At 47.6% G+C, this 21,600-nt stretch overlaps 1 protein-coding gene across 3 annotated transcripts in view; it reads left to right on the top strand.

Annotated features, from left to right (window-relative positions):
* PAPPA (pappalysin 1) overlaps positions 1–21,600 on the top strand; it is a 363,136-nt gene that overhangs the window by 335,077 nt on the left and 6,459 nt on the right. For all 3 annotated transcript variants that reach the window (XM_035342002.1, XM_035342003.1, XM_035342001.1), the window contains 2 exons: positions 6,744–6,815; positions 10,628–10,726. In XM_035342002.1, the coding sequence (XP_035197893.1) occupies positions 6,744–6,815; positions 10,628–10,726 (171 nt within the window). The remainder of the gene's footprint in view (positions 1–6,743; positions 6,816–10,627; positions 10,727–21,600) is intronic.

Here is a 21,600-nt window from a genome sequence, read left to right on the forward strand (position 1 = left end):
TTCTTCTGCCCTTTAGGGAAGAACTGCTGGTTCTTATTGTGTCTTTGTGTGCTGTTCTAGCAATGTGGTGCCTTTTTCTCCAAGTTGTTTTCTTCCTGTGCTTTGCCAGTGAAAATCTGTTCAAGGTAGAGGCCTCAGTTCACTGTGCTCAGATCCACCTAGCACCTCCAAGGGTCTGATGTGGGAATGTGATTCATTACACAGAAAAATGTGATGGAAAATGAGAGAACAGGCACTGGCCAGGCCTTATTCTCTTCCTCCTCTTCAATACAGTTTAGGCGGCAGGGCTCGATTTTTTGGCACTGCTTTAGGATGACAAAAGAAGCTGATACAGGGGATATTTCGTTTCCCGAAGCAGCAGAGCTGGCTGGGTCCTCCCCCCGCCTGTTTGCCCGCATGCAAGAGCTGCCTGCTCAGCACAGCCCCTTCCAGAGGTCACCATTTCTTCCTCCTGCCCTGCAAAGGCACAGGCAGCTTGCAACGCGCTGTCCCGTGCGCCCTCCAGCACACGGCAGCGCCGTCTGCCCCTGTGGGGACACTCAAGCCCACACACAACACCTTGCACACATACTCAGCCATGCACACACATGCCGCTGGCAGCAAATAGCTGCTTGGTTTTCTGCCTCTACTGGGATACCAGTGGGAGACACCCACTGCTTTCTGAAAACCCTCATGCATCTACATAAACATGCCCTCCTGCTCTGAAACGCCTGCAAACAGGCATTTGTGCACACGCAAGGTTTCTGCAGGTGTAGGCACCTACTTGGGCATGCTCAGGTGCATGTCAGAAGGTGCTGGCCCATCCATCACCTGCCACCAGAGCGCAGGTTGCTGGTGGTGCTTGAGCAAACACCGTCTGCCTTTATATTGGCCCCAGCTTTGCCGCAGCCAGTGCTTTGCACACTCGAGCTAGATTTAATAAGAGAGCAGGCAGCCAGCACAGCCCCAGTATATACGGAGTGGCTTTGACAATCTATTTGCTTCTCCACATGCCTAAATGTGTACCCAGTGCTTGGGATTTTTTCAGTCTGGCCTTGGCTGTGGGTAGCGAGCTGCTCTGAAAATCTCCACCACTTTATATTTCCCTATTTCATGCGGGGCCATACGGAGCAATAGAATAAATCCTGGAAAGGGATGAGGAACATAAGTCCAGAGAATACGACAAGCTCACAGTGTCCATCCCAGCTTCCCACTCACCCCAGACGCTGAGATTATATTACTGCCTAAGCCTGGGCTTTGCCAAGTTTCTGGCATGAAACATAAAGAAAACCCCTATCTCTGCATTAGGGGCAATTTCTCACTGGCCCTTTCCCGAGTGCTAGACTTTTAAGTGGTTTTGTAATTCATGGTGAAATAAAGTGACAGCTTCCCTCCCGTTCTCTGCTGTGCTCCTTCGTTTATTGATGCGGGTGCGCAGAGGGAGCTGTAACGAGTTTTATACCTGCAGGTCTCTGGAGGGCTCATTAGGCAGCAGGGAAAACACAGAGTAGTAAAGGGGGAGATGAGGGGAGCGAGGGATGGAGGCAAAATCACAGTTTCCAAGAGTACAGTGGTAAATAAGACCTTGTTTGCCCTGATGGTGAGAAACTTGCAGGAGCTTTAGGCTGTGAGGACATACAAGTTTGACCCACAAACACTGCAGGTGAGATTTGAGCCAGAAAACTTGCACTGGGAGATGGAGGGGAGCCTTCTGGGGCCCACAGAGAACGGCTTCGTTCTCTGTCTCCTTGGGACCCAGAGCTCTTTCCTCCCAGACAGGGCCCGGCTGGGTTGTGTAGGATTTTCAGCTTGTTGAGCAGCGGCTGTGCATGCACCAGGCTGAAAGGCAGACCTGCAGGGCAGGCAGCTGGCAGGGAGATGCTAAGACATGCCGGAGGGGATTTTTTTGGTAGCTGTAAGACATCCATCACGTTCCGCTCTCCAGATAAGAGGATGTCACCCACAGGGAGCCGTGCCTCACAGGGAGCCCACGCTGGGGGAAAAGCTGCTGCCAGTAGAGACCCTGGGGAGATGGGGACTGGGATGCCTTAGGGGAAGGTCCCCATGGCAATATGCTATGTATCATTAATAATATGTGTCTCTATTTACGTTCACTGACAGCTCGCTGTTGTGCCATATGAGGCAAAGCGACCAGCTGGTTGCATTTACACGCAATCTTTGTTGATCTTGAAGTACTTGAATAATACAAAGGAAACACTTTTAGTTACTTAATTTCAGGCACAAATAACGTACAAATCAGTGCAGTATGAGCAGCAGATAAAGGCAGAACCTATCTGTGGGGCCTATATTTGAGAGGACAGGCACAGATGAAACAGGGAGAGCCGGCAAGAAAAAAATATATTTGTGTGTGACTGCTCAAGCAACAGCTGTTGTGGAAGCAAAGTGGGAAGAGGGAACCATCCCTCCTCTGGGAGTTGTTTAGAGCAGAGCTGTGCAAATCACTTGATTTTTCGGTTCGCTGGAAGTTCTGTCAAATTAAAAAAAAATGTTTTCTGCTAACCAAAGTGATTTTTTTGTTGCTGTGATTTTTGGTGAACCAAAAAATTGGAGAAAAACCATGTTAGTTTGAGCATAACATCATATTTAATTTCAGAGCATTTTTAATCTTTTTGTTTAATAAATGAAATAAACTTAGAAATTAAGTGTCCTCTCAAAGGAACAACAACAACAGCAGATACTTTGTTTAGAAAAGTGTCATCATATTAATGTGTTTTTTCAGAATTGGTTGAGGCTGAGTTGCTTTGCTTGGTCAGAAACACATTGCTGAAGTCAGGGCAAATTTGCAGTGTCTTCCAAATCAACATGTTCAGCAGGAACAAAAAGCCACCTGAAATTTTTTGCATGTCTGTTGTGCTGTGGCAGGCCATGTTCGGAGCACTCATTGCTCTGCCCATGATTTCCCATTTTCTGCATGCGTGCAAGGAGCAGTGAGCTGCTGAAGACACCTATAGACAGAGCTGCCAAGACTGACTATAAGGCAGTGGAGAGAAAAAAATGAAATGGTTCGGAAGGACAGCTTGACAGCTCTTTCCCAGTGACTGCCGACACCTAATTTCCTAGGTTGTCTGAGTTTGGGTCCTTGCCTTTGTGTCAAACGCTGTGCAAGCACGTGCATGCCTGGGTAGCCTTAAGAGGGTCTGCGTGCCCCGGCTGTGCCTACCAGCGGGGCTGACAAGGGATGCTGCCTCACTGCTGGTGATGTTTTCCCCTATGCCTTGCACCCAAACACTGCAAGTCCTGGGATTTTGGATGTCCTGAAGATATCAAGGGGAATTCTCCGTAAATACTGTGAGCAACCAGAATCTGTCCCTCTTCCTTTAGGCTTTGCAGCTTTCCTTCTTTCTTTCCCTCAACTCTTCCTGCGAGTTTTGGGCTCATTTTGCAGGCAGAGAAACTGAGTCATGGCACAGTGAGGTGATTTATGGCAGTGCGGGGACCGAGTGCCCAGGAACACGGGCTCCTGCCCTGTGTGGAGCTACAGGAGGCCACAGCCACCAAGATCCACATCTCCCCTCCCTTGTCAGCAGCATCTGGTTCCCTCACCGTCCCGATGTTCAGCCCATGGTTAATTGCCGCGTTCATTTAGTGCCTGAGGAGAGAGTTAGCCAAGGCCAGAGGATGCCGGTCCCCGTGCTCCAGCCCCGGGGGACACATGGCCCATCTAAGGTGGAGGAGAGCTCTCCAAGGCCTCTCCTGGGGAAACCTAATCCCCTCCGCAGCCCGCAAATGGTTGACATCATTGTGTCAGTCCAACAATGGGGAGGGAAGCACCGTGGCCGGAGGCACTAGGTCTTCCCTCACAAGGAGAAAATGACAGCTTGATTTGCTTTCTTGGCTCTTTGTTACCTACTGTGGGAGTGCATCCCGGCTTCTTCTCCCTTTGCGGCAGATGGAGTCACAGCCACCAAACCGCAGCTGGAGCTGAATGGTGTTTATGAGATGGGGACAGGAGCAAAGGAAAGGCACCGTGGCTGAGCAGGAGGGCAGCTGTGCTGCAGAAGCCGATGTGTGAGGGCAGCCGGGGGCCATGAGGCCTGCAAGTGTTGCTGCAGAGGCCTGGCAGTGTGTGGAGGGATGGGGCTCACATGCTGTTGCAGAGGGAGAGGCCCCAAGGGCTTCCCCCAGCATGTGTCAGAGGTGGTCCTGCCATCCTCTTTTTGCACCTTTTGGTGGCCTTCCCTTCTGTGCACGCTGACGCCATTGGATCCTGGTCACATTAACAGGCTCCTGCCTCAGTACTGCCTACATCCCTCTTTGCTTCTTATTCATTAATTTATCTCTATCTTGTTGCCCGATACAGCACCCTCCTGCACCTTTGTGTCTGTGATGCCCAGCAACCCGAATCCTCCCCAATTTCTCAATTTTCCAGCCCTCTACCCACTCCCCCTTTCCTGCCCTGCCACACCGCACACAGCACAGCAGCAGCCTGAGGGTACAAACAGGCTTTGTGCTGTGAATTCAGGTTTGGAAAATCAGCAAGGGAAGCCAGGACTGTGATCAAGGCCCATTCTCCAGCATACTCTGCTTCCAGCTCCATGAAATTTAGCAGGATTTAAACTAGCTGGAGTAGCTCTAATGGTCTCTGCTAGCAAAGAATCGTCTGAGGAAAAGGCAAAGTAACTGAGAGCCATTGGGCCACATTCCTGCACAGGACTGTCCAGTTGAATCCTTTTGGCAGACACTGACTCTCGCAGAGAGGGGAAGAGATGAGTGGTGACTGTGGTGAAATGCTCTGGTTATCTGCTGGGACCTGAAACCTTTCCCAGGAGCTGTGTGAGTGTCCCACTGACCCAGTGGTTAATCTCATGCAAGGTCAACTGGCTGTCCTACGCTGTAGCCTCGGGCTGCATGCCCTTTCCCTGGAAGCCGTCCAGCCAAAGGCTCTTTTAGCCACTGGGACTTAAGACGACCTTGAGGCAGAGCAGAGATCTGTGCTCCGAGGAGAGCACCGTCCTGGCAGAGGTGTCACCTTCCTTCTGCTCCTCTAAGGGGAAGGACAAAATGCAATAGCTGCTGGGTTTTTGGTGCTGGGAGGGTCAGGGAAATGGTCAGTGCATCTTCTAGGAGGCATTGATCTCACTTGGAAACCTCCTTGCGTAAGAGCCTGTTTCAGAGCTATTTGACTCCTTCTGTTAGCTCCAAATGCTCATACACATCCACGTGGTTCAAGAGGTTTTGTAGATATTGATGCTTCTTACCAGGGGAATGTGAGATGCCCGTTGGAAGCACACTTTTCCTCCTTATTGGCTGGCCTCACATACGGGAGGCAAATGCCTGAGTTTTTCTACTTTGGTTTAAGACTTTGGTTCAAAGGCTCCTGAACTGCTTCCTTTCCTCTCCCCCCTCCCGATTTTTTGACTGGTCTTGTTTATTTTGAAACCTAGAAAAGTTTCCTTTCTTTTCCCTCTGAAGTGCAATAAACAGAAGGGGGGGGGGGGGGGGGAATCTCACCATTTGTGGCAGGCAACAGCCTGGAAATCTCCAGCTGTCTGTCAGGAGCGCGCTGGGGGAGCACCGCAGGGTCCCCGCACCTTGCAGCCTCCGTCCTGGGGGACAAGCCGCATCCCCCCCTCGCCCGGCCGCTTCTGCGCTCACACAGACGGGCCCTGTTGTGAGGCAGGTGGGGCAAGCCGGGCTTGACTAATAGTGGAAAATCCGAGAGCGTCGGAAAGATAAACAGCCCCAGTCAGATAGTATAAAAGTCCTTTTGCTAGCACACGCCAGGTAAGCCTCAAATGACAGAAACTGTGAAAACATGCTGAGGTTCCCCTGCAGATGGATTAAATTAGCCCTCAAATAAACAGGGGAAGGGATGGCTTGTGCGTCAGGTCTTCCCAAATGTTAATTCCTTCCTTCCCCATGCCTCCATCCAACCTCAGCCCCTGGCCTTTGACGAGTACCCACATGTTGCCCATTGTAATGTTTTGTCCATGGAAGATAACCCCAAAAGGAACATTGTCATGATGAAGGGATGGGAGTCCCATCGCCTAGATGTCCATGGTATTGGACGTCCATCTCCACTGATTTGCCAAACCTTTCATCCACTCTTAAAATCTAAGTTTCCGTGTCTGCAGGCAAACAATGACTGCCTTTGGTGTGTCTTTGAGTAGGCAGGTATCTCATTTTTCTCCAAAACTAGGCACTCCAACTTTTTTCTTACAGAAAATCTATAAACATAGTCAGTACAAAAATTATTATAAAGCTCATAGAGTGTAACAGATGACGCTGTCCTTTCTGGGGGTTATTTTGAAGGTGTGTAGTGGGATGTGCTTCTATTTAAGATCCAAAGGATGGTGCGAAAATGTATCTGAAAGTCCACCTTTATCTGTTTACATCTTCAAGAAGCACAGATATGGGTAGTGAAACACGGCAATGCTTTGCAGCACCAAAGAAATCCCTAAATGAATTCCTAAAATGACTCCTCCCTACCCAAGAGCTTGACAGTGGACCTGTGCCTTTGCCTTTCTCTGCCTTGTTCCCCCACCATGAGTAAAATATTGGACATGACATTTTAGGAAAACCTTAAATATTATTTTACTCTCAAATGTTCTGTTATTGCAAGTGTCAAGTCCAACACTTCTTGTAAATACCTGGAGGAGAGCCAGGTCCTGAGAACACAAGAGGTGTTAGGAACTGAACTTCATTGGTTAGGTACAGGAGAGCCATAGGAACCAGCACGCTGACTTTCTGTACACTGATTTCTTTGTCTTAACTTGCTTTTTTTTTTTCCTTCTCTCCTCCAGAGCGTTGTCTGCACGGCGGGACTCAAGTGGTACCCTCACCCTTCCCTGATTCATTGTGTCAAAGGCTGTGAGGTGAGCTTTTGAGTTAGTTCAGATGGTCCCTGCTAGCTCTTCTAAGTGTTATGGTAGCAGTCACTGCAGTCATGTGGGCTGGAAATGTTTTTCTAGTGGGCCAAACAGACTTTTGCTTTGACTGTCCTGCCAATTATCCTGAGATCTCCTGCATCAATTCTGGCACTCTGTGTTGAAATTAGTGATTTTCCTACAACTGATGGTTGCGTGAGGTGATTCTAGCAGGAGCTGACTGATCAAGTGGCTCAATAAAATTGGTAGACCTTCAGAATTTCCCAGGATTTGGGACTTTCTGAGAAGTTGCAAAAAGCTTTTACTTGTTTACTTGTTTTCTTACTAAAGAAGCAATCCTTTCTAAGGCAAGCTAGACTTCAGGCTTTGGTGTGAAGATAAACTTTAAGAATGCCAGACGAAAAAATGATGCCACTTGGTGGACAGCACAGCTGGACAGTGAGCAAATCATGCATCCTTCCACCAAGTGCCTCTATCTGAACAAGAAAAAAAAATCCAAAAAATGTAGTTGCATTTTCAGCAATGATATATTTTTATAGTCTTATTTCTTATTTGCAATAAGCAATTACTTTGGAGAATGATGTTTCTGCTGGCAGCAATCTTTGTGAAGTCTGAGAACTCTTAAGATGTTAAGTGGTTAAGCGGGGCTGGAGCACCTTTCTCTGGGTTGTGGCACTCATGTGGTTTCCATCATGCCAGGACTTGAGTGCCTCACCCACCTCAAGAAGTCAATCCTTGGGGCACCTCTGTAAGGCTAGGAAGTGCCGTGCCCATTTTGCAAGTGGGAAAACTCACAGGCAGGGGCATTGGTTGCATGGACGTGCTCTGGAAGAGCTGTGTCTTGAACCCAGATCTGCCTTCATGCAGCACCAACTGCACTCTCACACTCAGTAACCCAGTTTTACAAGCGCATTGAAGTTATTTGCCCAGAGTGGTGGAACATGGCACAAAACACTAGGCCACATTGCCGTACGGCATGATTTGTCTTGAAGTGAAAGACAGGTTTCCTTCGCATACAAATGTTGGGCCCAAGAGGGTAATAACTCTCCAACAATGTAATAGTTTCTGTCTAGTTGCTCCCTAAATGAAAAGCATTCTGCTGTCAGTGCTTTGAATGTCATAAGCCATCTCACGCATTACATTCATGCAGGCTGGCTGGGCGCCCCTATTCTCCAAAGAGAGCTAAAATAACATCCAGCGACCATTAAGAAATGCCATTCAGGTGCTGATGCACCATTGGGTATCCATTCTCCTGCTGTTTAAGGGTAGTTGTTACTGAGGCAAACTTTGCAATGATGTAATAATTTACCAGAAGCCATTATTACTGACATGCTTTTTCTCAGCATTTTCCTTCCTTCCATCACTGTTAATTGCCAGATCCCTCTGCATCAATAGACACTTCCTTCTTTTCATCATTCATTCAGCAGTGTCACTGCATTGCAATCTATCATCTTGGAAGGCTTTGCCCAGACGATTGATAATGGCCTCTAGCATCATTTTTAGAGCATGATGCTTCCAGGATCCAAGAATGGGCCAGAGCTTGTTCTCTGGCATTAAGATTTCAGAAGAAATGCCATCTTCACCAAGCCTTTTTCATGACTATGGAAACAGGGAATAATATGCCAGTAGGTCAATGATACTGGGCCAGTAAGCTGATACAATCCCTAATGTATTAATTTCTTTAGCATTAGGGAGGGTTCCCTGAATAGAAGGCTGCAAGCGGGGTGTTATTTTGCTCTTGGCAATCAAAGTGGTAACCCAGACTGCTGCAATGTGATTTTTTGTCGCTCCCTAGTGGCAGGAATAGAGGTTTATGAGTCAGCCACATACTTCTAGGCAGCTAACTTAGGTGTTTTATTGGAAAACTAGTGTCCCTGGGCTACCTATATAGTTAGTGGAGAAAACAAAAATGTAGGAGCACTGAGATATGCATGATACTACAGACCTCACCGTTGACAGCCAGGCCTCCAGGGCCTCCCAGATGAGGATTTGGGTACCAAATCGTAATAGATGTTATTTGTCCCATTGTTTTCCTCCAAAGGATGGACTTGCCTACTCTGTACCAGTGTGAATAAATGGCAAATTCTTCCATAAATTCCTCTCAGTACTTTTCCAGTGTTCATAGTTGTTGGTTACAGGTATAAGCATGGAAAATTAAAGTAAAACTTTTCTTAACAAGCAGGCATGGCCAGGCAATACAAGGGAAACATGAAGAAGCCTATTGAAATGTCTTGGGAGGTTGAGCAAAGTTCACCTTTTTGAATATGACCAGGTTGGCATAAAAATCTCTCTCCATCTGTTTATAAATCATTCCCTTGTAACTCATGGTATATTAATTAAATTGGAAGGGCCTTTACAAGTTAAAGCCTTTGTCTATATAAATGAGTCAATCTGTGGAAGTCGGCGGAGTTAAGCCAGTTTGCAGGGATAGGGCTCTCACCCTGTAATTCTGCTTTCCTTGTTGGCATTTGTCGAATTTGCTTGTAACAAAACAAGTGACACTCAATTAGTTGGTCGCTTCCTGGTAGTCCTGCTCTGGTCCAATATTGCCATTATTGCCTGGACTTCCTATACCCTGATAGAGATCCTTAAACTTGCAAAACAGCAGCAGTAAAAGCTTGCATCTGCACCACTCCACAGAGTCCATTTCAACACAGATGAGTATGGCCGTGGCTCTTTCTGGGGAGCTCTCACTGCTGGTTCCTCAGGTGTCTATCATCAGGAAATCTCTGGTACTGCAATTGCTGCAAAATCCTCCCAGGAACCCTCCACAAGCCTCCCCAGCTGCTCAGTGAAGATGACTTCTTACAGGAAAGTCCCTCGTGTGTTTTTCTCAGTACAGAACAAATGAATTTTCCAAAGAGCAAATAAAATGGGAATGGCCCCATGAGCCTGCGATTGAAAGAAGTGTTACAGAGATATGACTGTGCTCTCTGCTCAACATCCATTTTTCCAAACTTTCAGAGTTGCTTGGGTTTCTCATAGATGGGATGGTGGTTTTTTAGCATCAGGCACAGATTTGACTTCCAAGGAAGTCTCTTGAGGACCCCAACAGCTAATGAAGATCCAGACTTCAAACCTTTTCTTCAAAATCATGATTATTTTGCAGGGCCTGTGCAGCGCATAGCCTGGTGATCACGTTGCACAGACTAGTGACCGCATTTTCTTTTTCAAGGTGATTTATGAATTTTACTTAATATCTCTCCTCAGCAGCCCTCTGAATAATTGCCATTATCCCAGCTCTAAACTTGGAGTGGAGGGAGATTACGTGTCATGGCCGAGGTCACACACAGTAAGTGCTAGGTAGAGGATGAGGGCATGTAGTCCCTGTGCCCAGCTTGGATCACTTCTATTTCTCTTTGAGATGTTTTGTACCCTCCTTGCTGACACTTGTTGCATAGTTAGGAGAACTGTGGTTGAAAGTACAACTATTAAAAGCAAGCCAGTTTTGTTGCTATACATAACCTTCTTCTTTTCCCACATAGTTTCAGAAGGTTAGCTTAAAATTATCAAAAGGTGACACAATTTTAGATGCCTTGATGCTGTTCTCTGGGCCTAGTCAAATTAATATTCTTGAAGCATCTTCTTATGTGGGATGTGAAAAGCCAACAAGGGCTCTAGTGTCCTTTTTTTTTCCTGTCTGCTCTGACGGGAGAGGGGAATAATTATCTCTTGTTTTTCAGGGCAGTCAGTAATGTTACAAACTATATGGCTCCTTCAGGGCTTCATCTTCTTCTGGAAACTGCTACTGTTAATCCATGTCCATGTCCTCAGTCTCTCTCTGCTTTTTCATTTTCCAGCCTTTCATGGGGGACAACTACTGTGACTCCATCAACAACCGAGCCTTCTGCAACTATGATGGTGGGGACTGCTGTGCCTCAACAGTCAAGACCAAAAAGGTAAGGATGCCCCTTTCTGTTTTCCCTGGGAATTCCTCATGGAGTATTGCTTTGTGCCCAGGGAAATTTTATTTTTACTAGAATAGGTGATTCGAGGTCTCAGAAGAACTTTCAGTCCAGGCACCAGCTCACTATTGACATTCAATTCTTGTTGGTTTGTTTTGAAGTTCTCTCTTGGTATGTACATGCATTTCCCAGCAGAACCTGCCTTATGCCATGCTGTACAAGGCATGTCCTTAAATAAAGTAGTTAGAGGCATTCATTCATTTCTGTTGTAAATAAACACTAGCAGCTCTATAGGCAAAAGCTGTCTCCCTCCTAAACACTGGAGTATGTTCATCAGGAAAGCTGTTGGTCATCCACTGTGCATCTAGTGCTCAAGAGACCTTCACAGAGATACACTGAGAAGGGTGTATTTGCCCAACCTGCTATCCACCCTCACTGCTTAAAAAGGAAACTAAAAGTTAGGATTCATTTAGAAAGGAGCAGAGAGCAAAACAAAAATGTCATTGTAAGTCTGGATTTCATTCCATGTGCACCCACGTGCGCACGGCTCTCTGACCATAATGTCTCCAAAAGGATAGAGTGGGACAGACAGAGGTGCAGAGAAGGGCAGCAGGGATGGTCAGAGATAGGAAATATCTTCTGCACAAAGAGAAGTCACATCAACCAGGACTTGAAAAACTTGCAAAAGAAACAATGGGTGTCAGTAGTGACAGAAATTTGTAAAATTGAAATCTAATGGAGGGAGGATGCTTAGGTAAACAAAATCTTCTGTTTATTATTGCTTAGTAATTAGGGGGTGAAATGGTAGCTACCTGGAGGCAGGATCCAAACGAAAGAAAGTGCCTGTTCACATGGTGTGTATTTAAGTGATAGGATGCATTGCCACGGAGTATTAGTAAGATCAAAATATATTTGAAGTCATAACAAGAATAGGCATATTCATGGAGGTTAGGTCCATCAGTGGCTATTAAACACAGTGGTTGCAGTTTCTGGCACAACAATACCTAAAACACGGAATTCCTCAGCAAGGAAGGGATCCCTCTACACATCCCCTTATTGTTAATGCTTTTTTTTAATACTCATTTCTGGCTAGAGTTAGAGACAGGAGAGTGATGAAGCTTGTGGTTTGAAGCACTACAATATTTCATATATTTCTAAACAGGATAGATTTTGAACTTATTTCCCAAAGAAAGGAAAGAAAATTGTAACCTCTGGCATGTACGATTTTTACCTCATCTTCATGATTTGAGTGTAGATCAGAATGAAGAAAATCCAGCTATTTTAAGTATCTGATGTACATTAATAAATTTGAAAGCTTGAGAATAGACAGAGGAAGCCTAGATTTAGCGATGAGATCATGCATTTTACCAGTCTGAGGAAGAAGCTTCTCTTCACCGCAGCTGAGGAACTGAAGACCTCTTTGTAGGGAACTGTCCTTTCTAAAATAGCTTTTGATGGAGGTTTCTTTTCCTTGGTTCAGCCAAAGATCTTGTGCTGGTGCAGTGCTGCAGGCTGTATCTGGCCCATCTGGGAACACTTGGAAAGGGAAGTTGACGTGTCTTGGGGCAGAGACAGGACTGAAACACATAGGGTGTGGGGCTGAATTGAGGGGGATAGGGGCAGGAGTAAGGCTTGGGAGCAAAATTTATTGCTGGACAGGGAGCTGAGACAGAGTGGGGTCTGCACAGACCAGGCAGTCATGAGCACTCACCAGCCAGGCGAGTCACACTGGAAATATCTGCTGCCTCGCTGCCACCCAGATACGCGGTGACCACCCAGGCGGGGGAACGTGCTTTGTAGCCCCGGTGTTTGCTGGTTTCTGTGCTAAAACTGTCCAACGCAAAGGGCAGATTGTTCAGAGGCAGGCAGCTGGGCACGCTGCTAGTGCATTTCACCCATGGAGAGGGAGGTTTTGAGTGTTTTTGAGGGGTAAATCTGCTTCCACTGATTTCATCGGGAAACCCTTCCTGGAGCCTGTCGCTCCCTTGGTGTGCGTTCTGCTTTCCAAAGCTTCACGAAGCTCTCTCCCAAAACACCACGGATGACCCAGAGGCTGAACAAGGCACTTGGAAGTGAGAAAACTGCCTTCTCCTTGTGCCTTGCAGGCCAAAAGCAAGAAGTCTAAGTCTCAGTGTATTACATTTATTAGGTAAAGAGGGGGCTAACAGCACTGCATGGCAGATTGGGACACCTGCGGCGGCAGCAGCGTGGCCCTATGAGTTATTTTCCTGTCTGAGGCCTTTGACTGGAGAGCAGATTTTGGGCAAGGCTGTTCAAACACAGCTCTGCCTTTGAAGAACTTTATGAGTGGAGCGTTACAGGAGATATTCCAAGGGGAAAAACAATGAAAGGTGAGAGAAAAGGGAGCTGAATAAAAATACTCCGCATACCAAACCCTTCCAGCACAATTTGCCACCTACTTAAACAGGCACAGTTTTAAAATACACATTGGGTGTAAAAGCCAAAAACCTGGAGGAGACATAGGGAGGGGCGAGTCCAGCGCTGTTAATTCCAATACCAGATGAGGATGTATTTTCATACGGTTGTAGAGAGAGCGAAACACATGAAAGAGCCTGCTTTGCTCCTTTTCTTTCAGGGTTACATACTATGTGGCAGATGTGTCAGTCTTTTAAAGCCCCTGCAAGTTTACCCATAAATGTCTAACATTTATGCAACACCTGTTTTTCTCCCAAAATGTCACAGGACATTTTACAAGCTTGAGATTTATCATCTTTTCACCGTCGCAGCCATTGCTGAGGTGACACATGGTTCACATTTAACAGAACATAGCAACTCCGCACGTTATTTTAGGAAAGGGCTGAAGATTAACATTGCATCATGTGAAGATTCAGAAGCTAACAGTCAAGTAAGAGCTGACTTCAGATCTTTAATGTCCGCAAACTGTCAAGACTTAAGTTACACTGCATTTCCCACCACCCTCCCCAGAACACTTTTGACTCACGCAGTGCTGCAGTTCAGGTTGTCTGAAAGCACAAAGATTCAACTCATATTCACGTTAATCCTGAGCCCTCTTACTTAATGTCACATTCTGCTTCTGTTTTATTGGCCTGAAAATGCACGAGAGGCTTTGCTGCCACATTTGCTTAGGCCACGTTTCCCCTTTACATTTGAGCATTAGCAGCAAACGACCTTGTGCATTTCTGCACCAAGAGGGGAGCAGGGCGGTGTGACTTATCTGGCCAACCACTGGCTAATCAGCTGAGATAGGAAATAATGAGTATTTGCCCTGTGCTATTCCCAATCAGTCCAGAGAGCTTAAAAGAAATCATTAAAGACATCTTTTACACGCTGCAAACACCAGCGAATAAATTCAGTCATATTCTGTGCATAAATTCTAGGCAACTGCAGTCAGCATGCGGGAAAGAGAGGCATTCATCAGCTTAATTATTTGTTATGTGCTAATTGATCAGTGTCCCCATGCAGCGGGCAAGAAGCCAGGGCTGGCGCAGCAGCGAGCAGCACCCAGGGCAACAGGGACGCTCGTCCTGCAGTGCCTGACGGTGCAGCCCTGAGCGCCGGGAGGTGACACCGTCTGCAGTCGGGGCAGAGGACAGGGCTGCACGGCTTGCCCTGTGTGTGACCCAGGAGCAGCTTTGAGAGACAGGAAGGCCATTGCCGGCCAGCCTCCAAGGGAGAGAAAGCTTCTGTTGTGTATCTGGAGGGGATAAAGTCTTCCGTGAAGGACAAAACAAAATCCCATCTCCTTTTCATCTTCCTCTCCTCCTGACCCAGCACAGGTTGCCAGCTCCCTTCTTGCCTGACTGCTCTAGGAAGCTGCTTCTTGCTTTGTGCCCTGCCGGAGATAAAATAAGATACTATTTTTTAAAACATTAAATGCATGACACTGCTGAAGTGGGGAAAATAAATAACCCGGGCATTGCTGGCTGCCTTTGGGCTTTTGGCTCCTGGGGTGTGCAGTGTGCCAAGGAGAGTAGATGGCTGTTTCGTCCCGATTAGTTTCAAGAAATCTCTCCAGTCACTGTTCTCCTTCACTTCTTTTCTCTTTTCCTTCCCTTCTACAGCTTTTCCCTGTGCAAGGCTGTCTAGAAAGGCCTCACAGAAATCCGAAATGTTTCTCTTCAGGCTATGCTTACGTACTTTGTTCCAGACTCAAATTGCAGATTTGCTTAGTTGAAGATCCGGCAGTCTGGTCCGGCAGTCTGGTCCCCCCCCCCCCCCCCAGATTTAAACACACAGAATTTGCCGCGCTAAATTTTCCCCAACATAAACTGTCTGAAAAAGCAAACTTTCTTCTGCCGTTCTTCTCTGCTTTCTCTTTTCATCACAGGAGGGGTAAGCCTGAAACCCCCGTGAGAAAAACGTGTCTCATTCAGTTATCGCTCAGGTTTTCCCTCAACCACTTTGCCCATAGCACTTAGAAAAGAAAAAGAAAAATCATCCTGGCAAAAATTCCCATCTCAAATGCCGCCCCTTCAGCCTCTTGACATTTCTGTCCAACACCTTGGAGAGGAAAAACAGCAAGTGCCTTGGCGGAAAACAAATGAGGACTTGCGGTAGATAGAAAACCGCGTGGGATTCATCCAAAGCTTTGCTTATCTATGAGATATGCAACTTATCAAAACCTCTTCAGAGACTTTATGGCCGAGAATTCAAGGCCTAAAGAAAGGAGCTTTGAACTGGAGGGCTGCTGCTGGCTCCAGCAGGGATTTCCCAAGACTATCCCTGGCTCCCTGGAAAGGGGGGGTCTGCCCCCTTCCCACCCCTAAGAATACAGCAATAGTCATCTCTTGGTATTTTGAAGAAATAAGGGCCTTCGCCCAGCTCTCTCTGCAACACAGACCTGTCCTGGGGAATCACAGGTCCTGCTCCCCTGGCAGAACGTGGCTTTGAGGCAGTTTGCACAATTAGCAGCCTAAGTGACCACCCTGGCTGAGGGAATCCAGCTTATCCAGAAGGATCGATGTCCGTGGCACGATGCTGCTCCGAACTGCTTGCATGTCCCCAGCTGGGTGTGTTTGTCAGCTCTATAATTAGCTGGAGAGATACAATGAATGGCGGGTGAGCTCAGAGGAAGGACGGATACAATGCGAAGTGTTGCTTCATGCCTCTGGAAGCGGCTCCGCGCTGCTGCGTGCTCCAAGCCTGCTGCAGCACCCAGGCTTCTGGGTGAACTCACTTACCCAGGAGCTTTTTGATCGCAGCGTGAGTGGCTCGCTGCTGGCCATGTGAGGAGCGCCTTCAGTCATGGTTGGATGTGATGGGAGCTTATTTTGGGGCTCAGGGCTGGTTTCATAATTGTTCGGGGAGGCTTTCCAGGCGGCGATAAATTAAAAGCAGGGATGGTAGTAGCACATGGTGCCTATCCTGAGAGAACATTCTTGGCTTCAAGGGACGTGGGGCTTCCCACAACATACACCGTTCCCAGGGGAAGCGCTCGTGGAGGGTGTTTGCTTTGCTATCCGACCTCACTTCATTAGCAAGTGTTACAAAAAGCAGCGAACAAACCTTCCCCGCTCCACCGCCAGCTATTTGGCCTCTGGGTGGTCTGGCTGCTATTAAATCTTTGGTGATTATTTAGACTAATTACATTCATGTTTGCACAATCAGTAGCACAAGGGTAGGAAGCGCAGCTGATCGCTGCGCGACTGAGCCGCGCTCGCGCTCCGTGTGGTTTGGCACGTGGTGGGCTCCCTCGCGCAGCTCAGCCCCAGCGGGTGCCGGAGCTCAGCGGGGATGTGGGGAGCGGGCACCCAGCGCCCCGTGCCGGCAGGGCTTTCCCAAGCTTCCCAGCTGGCCTCGGACCATCGCGGTTGCCCCAGTTCTGGTGAAGCTGCTCCTGGTTTGCACGTGGTGGAGGGAGAGGGGTGTTTGTTGGGTTTGGTTGAGCTATGTCTTGTTCTATGGGGCTTCCATGGGGGAAAGTCCAGTTTATAGAGCCGCAAATAATAAAAAATAAATAAATAAATAAATAAATAGGGCTTTTCCTGCAAGCTTCATCTTTGCCTTTCCCAGGCCCTCTCAAGCAGTGCCCTAGGTGTGAACCTGCATACCAGCCCCTGGAGTTAAATGGGGCTTTCTTGTTCCGTTATCTCGAAACAGCCCTTGTGACCTAAATGCCAAAAACCACTGGGAAGAACCTTACAAGATGCATTTTTGTCCCACAAGGGCCTTGTCAGGGAACAAAATACTCCCCGGCGTTTGAGCTGCGAGGGTCTTGGGAGGCATGGGGCCGCGACACTCAGCACAGCCTGCCACGCTTATCTTGACACGCCGCGTTCACCACAGAGGCTCTGTCTGCTGCGGGGTCTTCATATTTCCAGTTCGTCTTGTCTGGGAGATTTCGCAAACACTTCAGAGCTGAAATCTAACAACAGGCTGTTTCCCAACACTTCGCATCCCTCCTCCCCTGGTAGCCCCCTGCCTCCAGCCTAGGCCTGATTCTGCCCACCCCAGACGGGAGGTACAGCCAGGTCAAAGTGATACGAGCATGTGTGAGGGATGAGCTCCGAACCCCTGCAGAAGTGTTTCCCATCCTTCCCTGTACCTGTCTGCGATTTCTCCTGTCAGTGTTCCCACTGGTTTCCTACAGACTGGCCTTTCTCAGCAGGGATCTGTCTTGGGATATCACCAGCCTCTTTAGATAGGTGCTGCTTAGTGAGGATTTGTGGCCCTTGACTCCTTTCATGACCTGGATCCCAGTTCTGCACTGCTATGTTCCATCGTTGCCTTTGTTCCCACAGAGCATGGCATAAAGGGCGAATGCTGCCATTTCCAAAAGTAACTTGAGTTCTGGCCATCGTCTTGTCACTTGGCATGGGGGAGGACACTTAGGGCTCCCATACTCTGGTGGAGGACAGAGGTATGGGTTCAAACACTGGACCACGTGGGTGATGAGTCGGGAGCTGGGTAGTGTTACACCACAGGCATGTGAATTAGGCACAGGCACGGTGACCTGCAGCAATGCAGCCAGAGCTCCTGGAGCAATTCACTGGCAAAAAATAAGAGAACTGGGATTGTCCCTGCCAGCCTCCTGCCCAGCCCATAAGTCCAAGCCTTCTGCAGGTGCTCCTTTAGGTTCAGAGCAGGATGTGCCATACCGTGCACGCTCCAGGGTGACAGGCATAATTTAGGCTCTGCCTGTTTTGTCTTGAAAATAGGCTTGTGGTCCCCTGTGCTTCAGGTGTGCCCCACATTCCCCTGAGTGCTGTTGATCCAAGCCATGGCTTTGTTTCTGGATCACCTCCAGGAGATGTGTGCGTGTGTAGGGGGAGTGTGTAGGCATGCAGAGCTCTGTTCTTCACTTGTGTCTTTCTCGGACTATTTTAGGTAGCCTGTGGAGACATATCCTACAGTACTTCATCAAATAACCAAGCCAGGCCCTAAGCTTGATTTTCAGCTTTTCCTCCATGCCCTCCTACGTGCTAGCCAGGTTTTCTACAAGGCGAGGTGCAGGGGAAATGCAGGACTTGGCAGCTGAAAGGAAGAGGAGATGATTCTTTAATAGTGTTTTACAATGGATATATCTGGAAATTTCAGTGCAGGTCATACATTCTGTTAATGAGTTGGGCTTTCACTGATCTATTTAAAAAGAAAAGCAGCAGTTAGTCTTGGAGTACGTATATGTGGGCTCCACACCTAAATGGGCTATCATTCAGAAAAAGGCTCAGTATTTATTTTTTCTAGCACATCCAGCAGCTTTGTTCATGGCTCTGTACTCCACAGGGCTATCGCTGAACAAGCCCAAGACAAAAGACAGTTCTTGTTCAAAGGGGTTTGAAGGTTTCTCTGCACTGGGTACTTCTGACAATCCCAATAGATGCTGTGTGTGGGTTTGAGTCCCTAAATACCGCTGGAAATCAGATCCTCGGGGAACTCAAATGTGTATTTGTTGCAGATGATATTTAAAGTGGAAACCCCGTGTCACTGCTAAGTGTTTGGTAGATTTTGTCTTGTTTAATGTGCCTGTGGATGTGCCCATTGCCCACAGAAATCTTTGCCTTTTCACTTAATAGAAAACTGATCTCTGGAGCTTGCTGCCATAAGACAAAACAATTCATCTATCTGGACAATAGTACTGTAAAAATTAAATTTTGTTCAAAATCCTGTAAAGGACGTAAAGTGAATAAGGCTAATCTGATCAGGACGAAACCCTCTTACAGTCAGGCTACCCACTGCTGCAACTGCTGCTGCAGCTCTCTGCTTTTGGGGCCGTGGCACTGCCCCACAGAGACAGCTTCTGTGCTTCTGTCCATGAGCAGTCAGAAAGCCAGAGGGTTTTAGAGGGCACCACATGGGAAGACACTTCTCTAGTGGCTCCTTCTTCCCCAAAATTTGCTACAAGGTGGTAGCAATCTATTCTCCTACGTGTACCTTTTGTTTGGGCAGGGAGGAGAGGGAATGAAGAAGGTAGAGTGCTCCAAGGCAGCATCAGACTTATGGCAGTTTGGGATTTTAAGGTCGCATTTTCAGCACAGCCCACAGAGTAAGTCAGGGGAATGAGAGCCGGCAGTCTGGAAACACAGTTGTGGAGGGTTTTTGCTCTTGGCTCTGATGTTCCTGAAAGTAAAATGTTAGCGTTTCTGGGATCGCCATGCCAGCAAGAGATAGCACTGTCCTGCTCGTGCATGGAGAGCAGCAGAGACAAGGAGCAGTAAGATAATCATGGCTAATTTTAGCCACTTTACTGAAATGCCAGAGTCTGGTGTGTTGTTGTCCTGTGTTCAATGCAAAATACGTATCCACCTTCTCTGTGAGCCCGTCTTTCTCCTTTGAATGCAGGAGCTGCTAAATTGCCTTTGTTAGACTGCTAGAGACAAATGCAGTGAATCTAGGCCAGGGAAAGGAAAAAGCTTGATCAAGACAAATGAAAGAACCAGGATCCCAGGTCTTGCCTCCAACCAGTAGCTTCGTTGTACAACAGGAAGGATTTTTTAAGTCAAAAGCATTGCCAAATCCAGGCTGAACTGAATGATTCAGGATAAAAAATAAAAGTAAGGGAAAACTCCAGACATATTTACATGTTTTGTTTGAGCATTTTCTGAGTGAAGTAATTTTTTATTTCAAGACATAACTTTTGCTCTGAATAGCCTTTTTTATTTTTATGTCTTGGAGAGAAAGGTCAAACCTGAACTGTAGCAGATAATCTAAACCAAAATGTTTCCCTCTACACTGAACAACAACAAAAAAAGTCATTTTCTTTCATGTATCACTTTTTTTTCTCTTCAGTATTTTAATTCAGTCATTAAACAATCTGTCCCCAGCCTCCTCCCCAAACCCCATTGTTTACAGACTTCTCCATTTTCCTATCTAAGAATATTCACAACGCTGTGATATGGGACAGTCCTACTTTGGCTGGCGTCTGTTGGATCAAGTGACCCTTAAGCTCCTATTGTTTTGTGCAATTTCTAAAACTTCTTTAGTATCCAGTTACTTGAATTCATTTGTTTTTAACCTTTTGGGCTCTCTCTCCTCTTTGCAACCTCCACATCTGCAGGAGGGTGTATTCCAATTATTCACAGGTTGGTTCTTTAGCTCCTAAGTCACCAAGGCCACAGCTTGATGAAGAGTCATCACCCCGTTCTACCTGGAGGGTCAGGTCTTCTGGGAATGAAGGCAAAAGCAACGGGAGGAGCCTCCCTAAACCCTGATTTGGTGATGAGTGTTGGCTATTTAATGTCTCTGTCAGCATGTCCCTGCCTTAGGCTCCCCAGTTGTGAAATAAAGACCCACGCCCCACCATCCCGCTCGGGTGTGTGTCAGGAGAAAGGCATGCTGTGGATGGACATGCAGGGACACGCACCCGAGGTCTGGGGGGAAATGACAGCTCAGTGCTCATGCACAGCGTTTGGTCTGCATTCCTAGATGTGCCGCTGATGACACGCAGGGAGCAGGCATAGCCAGGCTTCATGGCCTGGAGAAAAGTGTTTATGAAAGAGCAAACGTGTGGCAGCAGGGCCGAGGGGCGCAGGCTGAGCGCGCGTGCCGCGCTCGCCGGGAACATTTGAGCAGGTTGTGGCACCGACTTGGGAGGAGTGTACGAAGGGGAATGAGGTCATTCGCTCAGTCTGCGCAGATGGGAGAATTTCTTGGGAATTCACTTCAGGGCAAGCAAGACACTGTTCCACCGCCACCCCCTTTTCTTTATGTAAATGCCGTGATGCAATATGCCAAAATCAACTTCCGCTAGCCAGGCACTGCAGGCTATTGTTTCAGCTCCTTCCCACGCTTCTGCAGAGAGATCATGGTCAGATTTTATCTGCACGTAGCAGTCTCTCACTCTCATTCCTTTGCTGTTCCTCAGTGCCCGTTAGCTGCATCTGTTGACTTTAAACACAACAGGTATTCAGGGAAGTCTGTTTGCTGGACGGCCGTTTCACTGACCTGCTTCAGTTCATGCCCCAAGGAACTGAAACGAGGAACCTTCATAATTAAATGAACAAATGGACTTGGTCATGGCAACAGGACCCAAGCCATAGGGCCATACTGCTCAGTGGTACCTCACACAGGGGAGACGATGGCCCAGGAGTAGGGTTCACCAACCCCCCGGGCTGGAGGTGGGAATTGCCAAGGGGAGGCTGGAGTTGGGACCTGCTGGACCTAGAGTTTGGTGATAATTTGAAATGGTCATGTGTGATGAGGCTTTCGTGACTTTGCTGTCATTTAATGTTTGTAGGCTTTGGGGGAAGGATAGCTCTTTAGAAGAGGCTGGCAGCATAATGCGATCCGAGCACTGTGGTAACTACCCCAAAAGCCCCAGGGCTGCCTGAGAAGTACACGTCTCCTCAGACAGCTCTGTTCACATGTCTGACAAGAGCTGTTAGGGGAGGATCTGCTGACCAGTGACTGCATGAGCCAGGCAGGCTCCTCTCTATGCTTTTTGCACCTTC

Source organism: Oxyura jamaicensis, chromosome 17 (assembly GCF_011077185.1).
Source record: "Oxyura jamaicensis isolate SHBP4307 breed ruddy duck chromosome 17, BPBGC_Ojam_1.0, whole genome shotgun sequence".
NCBI lineage: Eukaryota > Metazoa > Chordata > Aves > Anseriformes > Anatidae > Oxyura > Oxyura jamaicensis.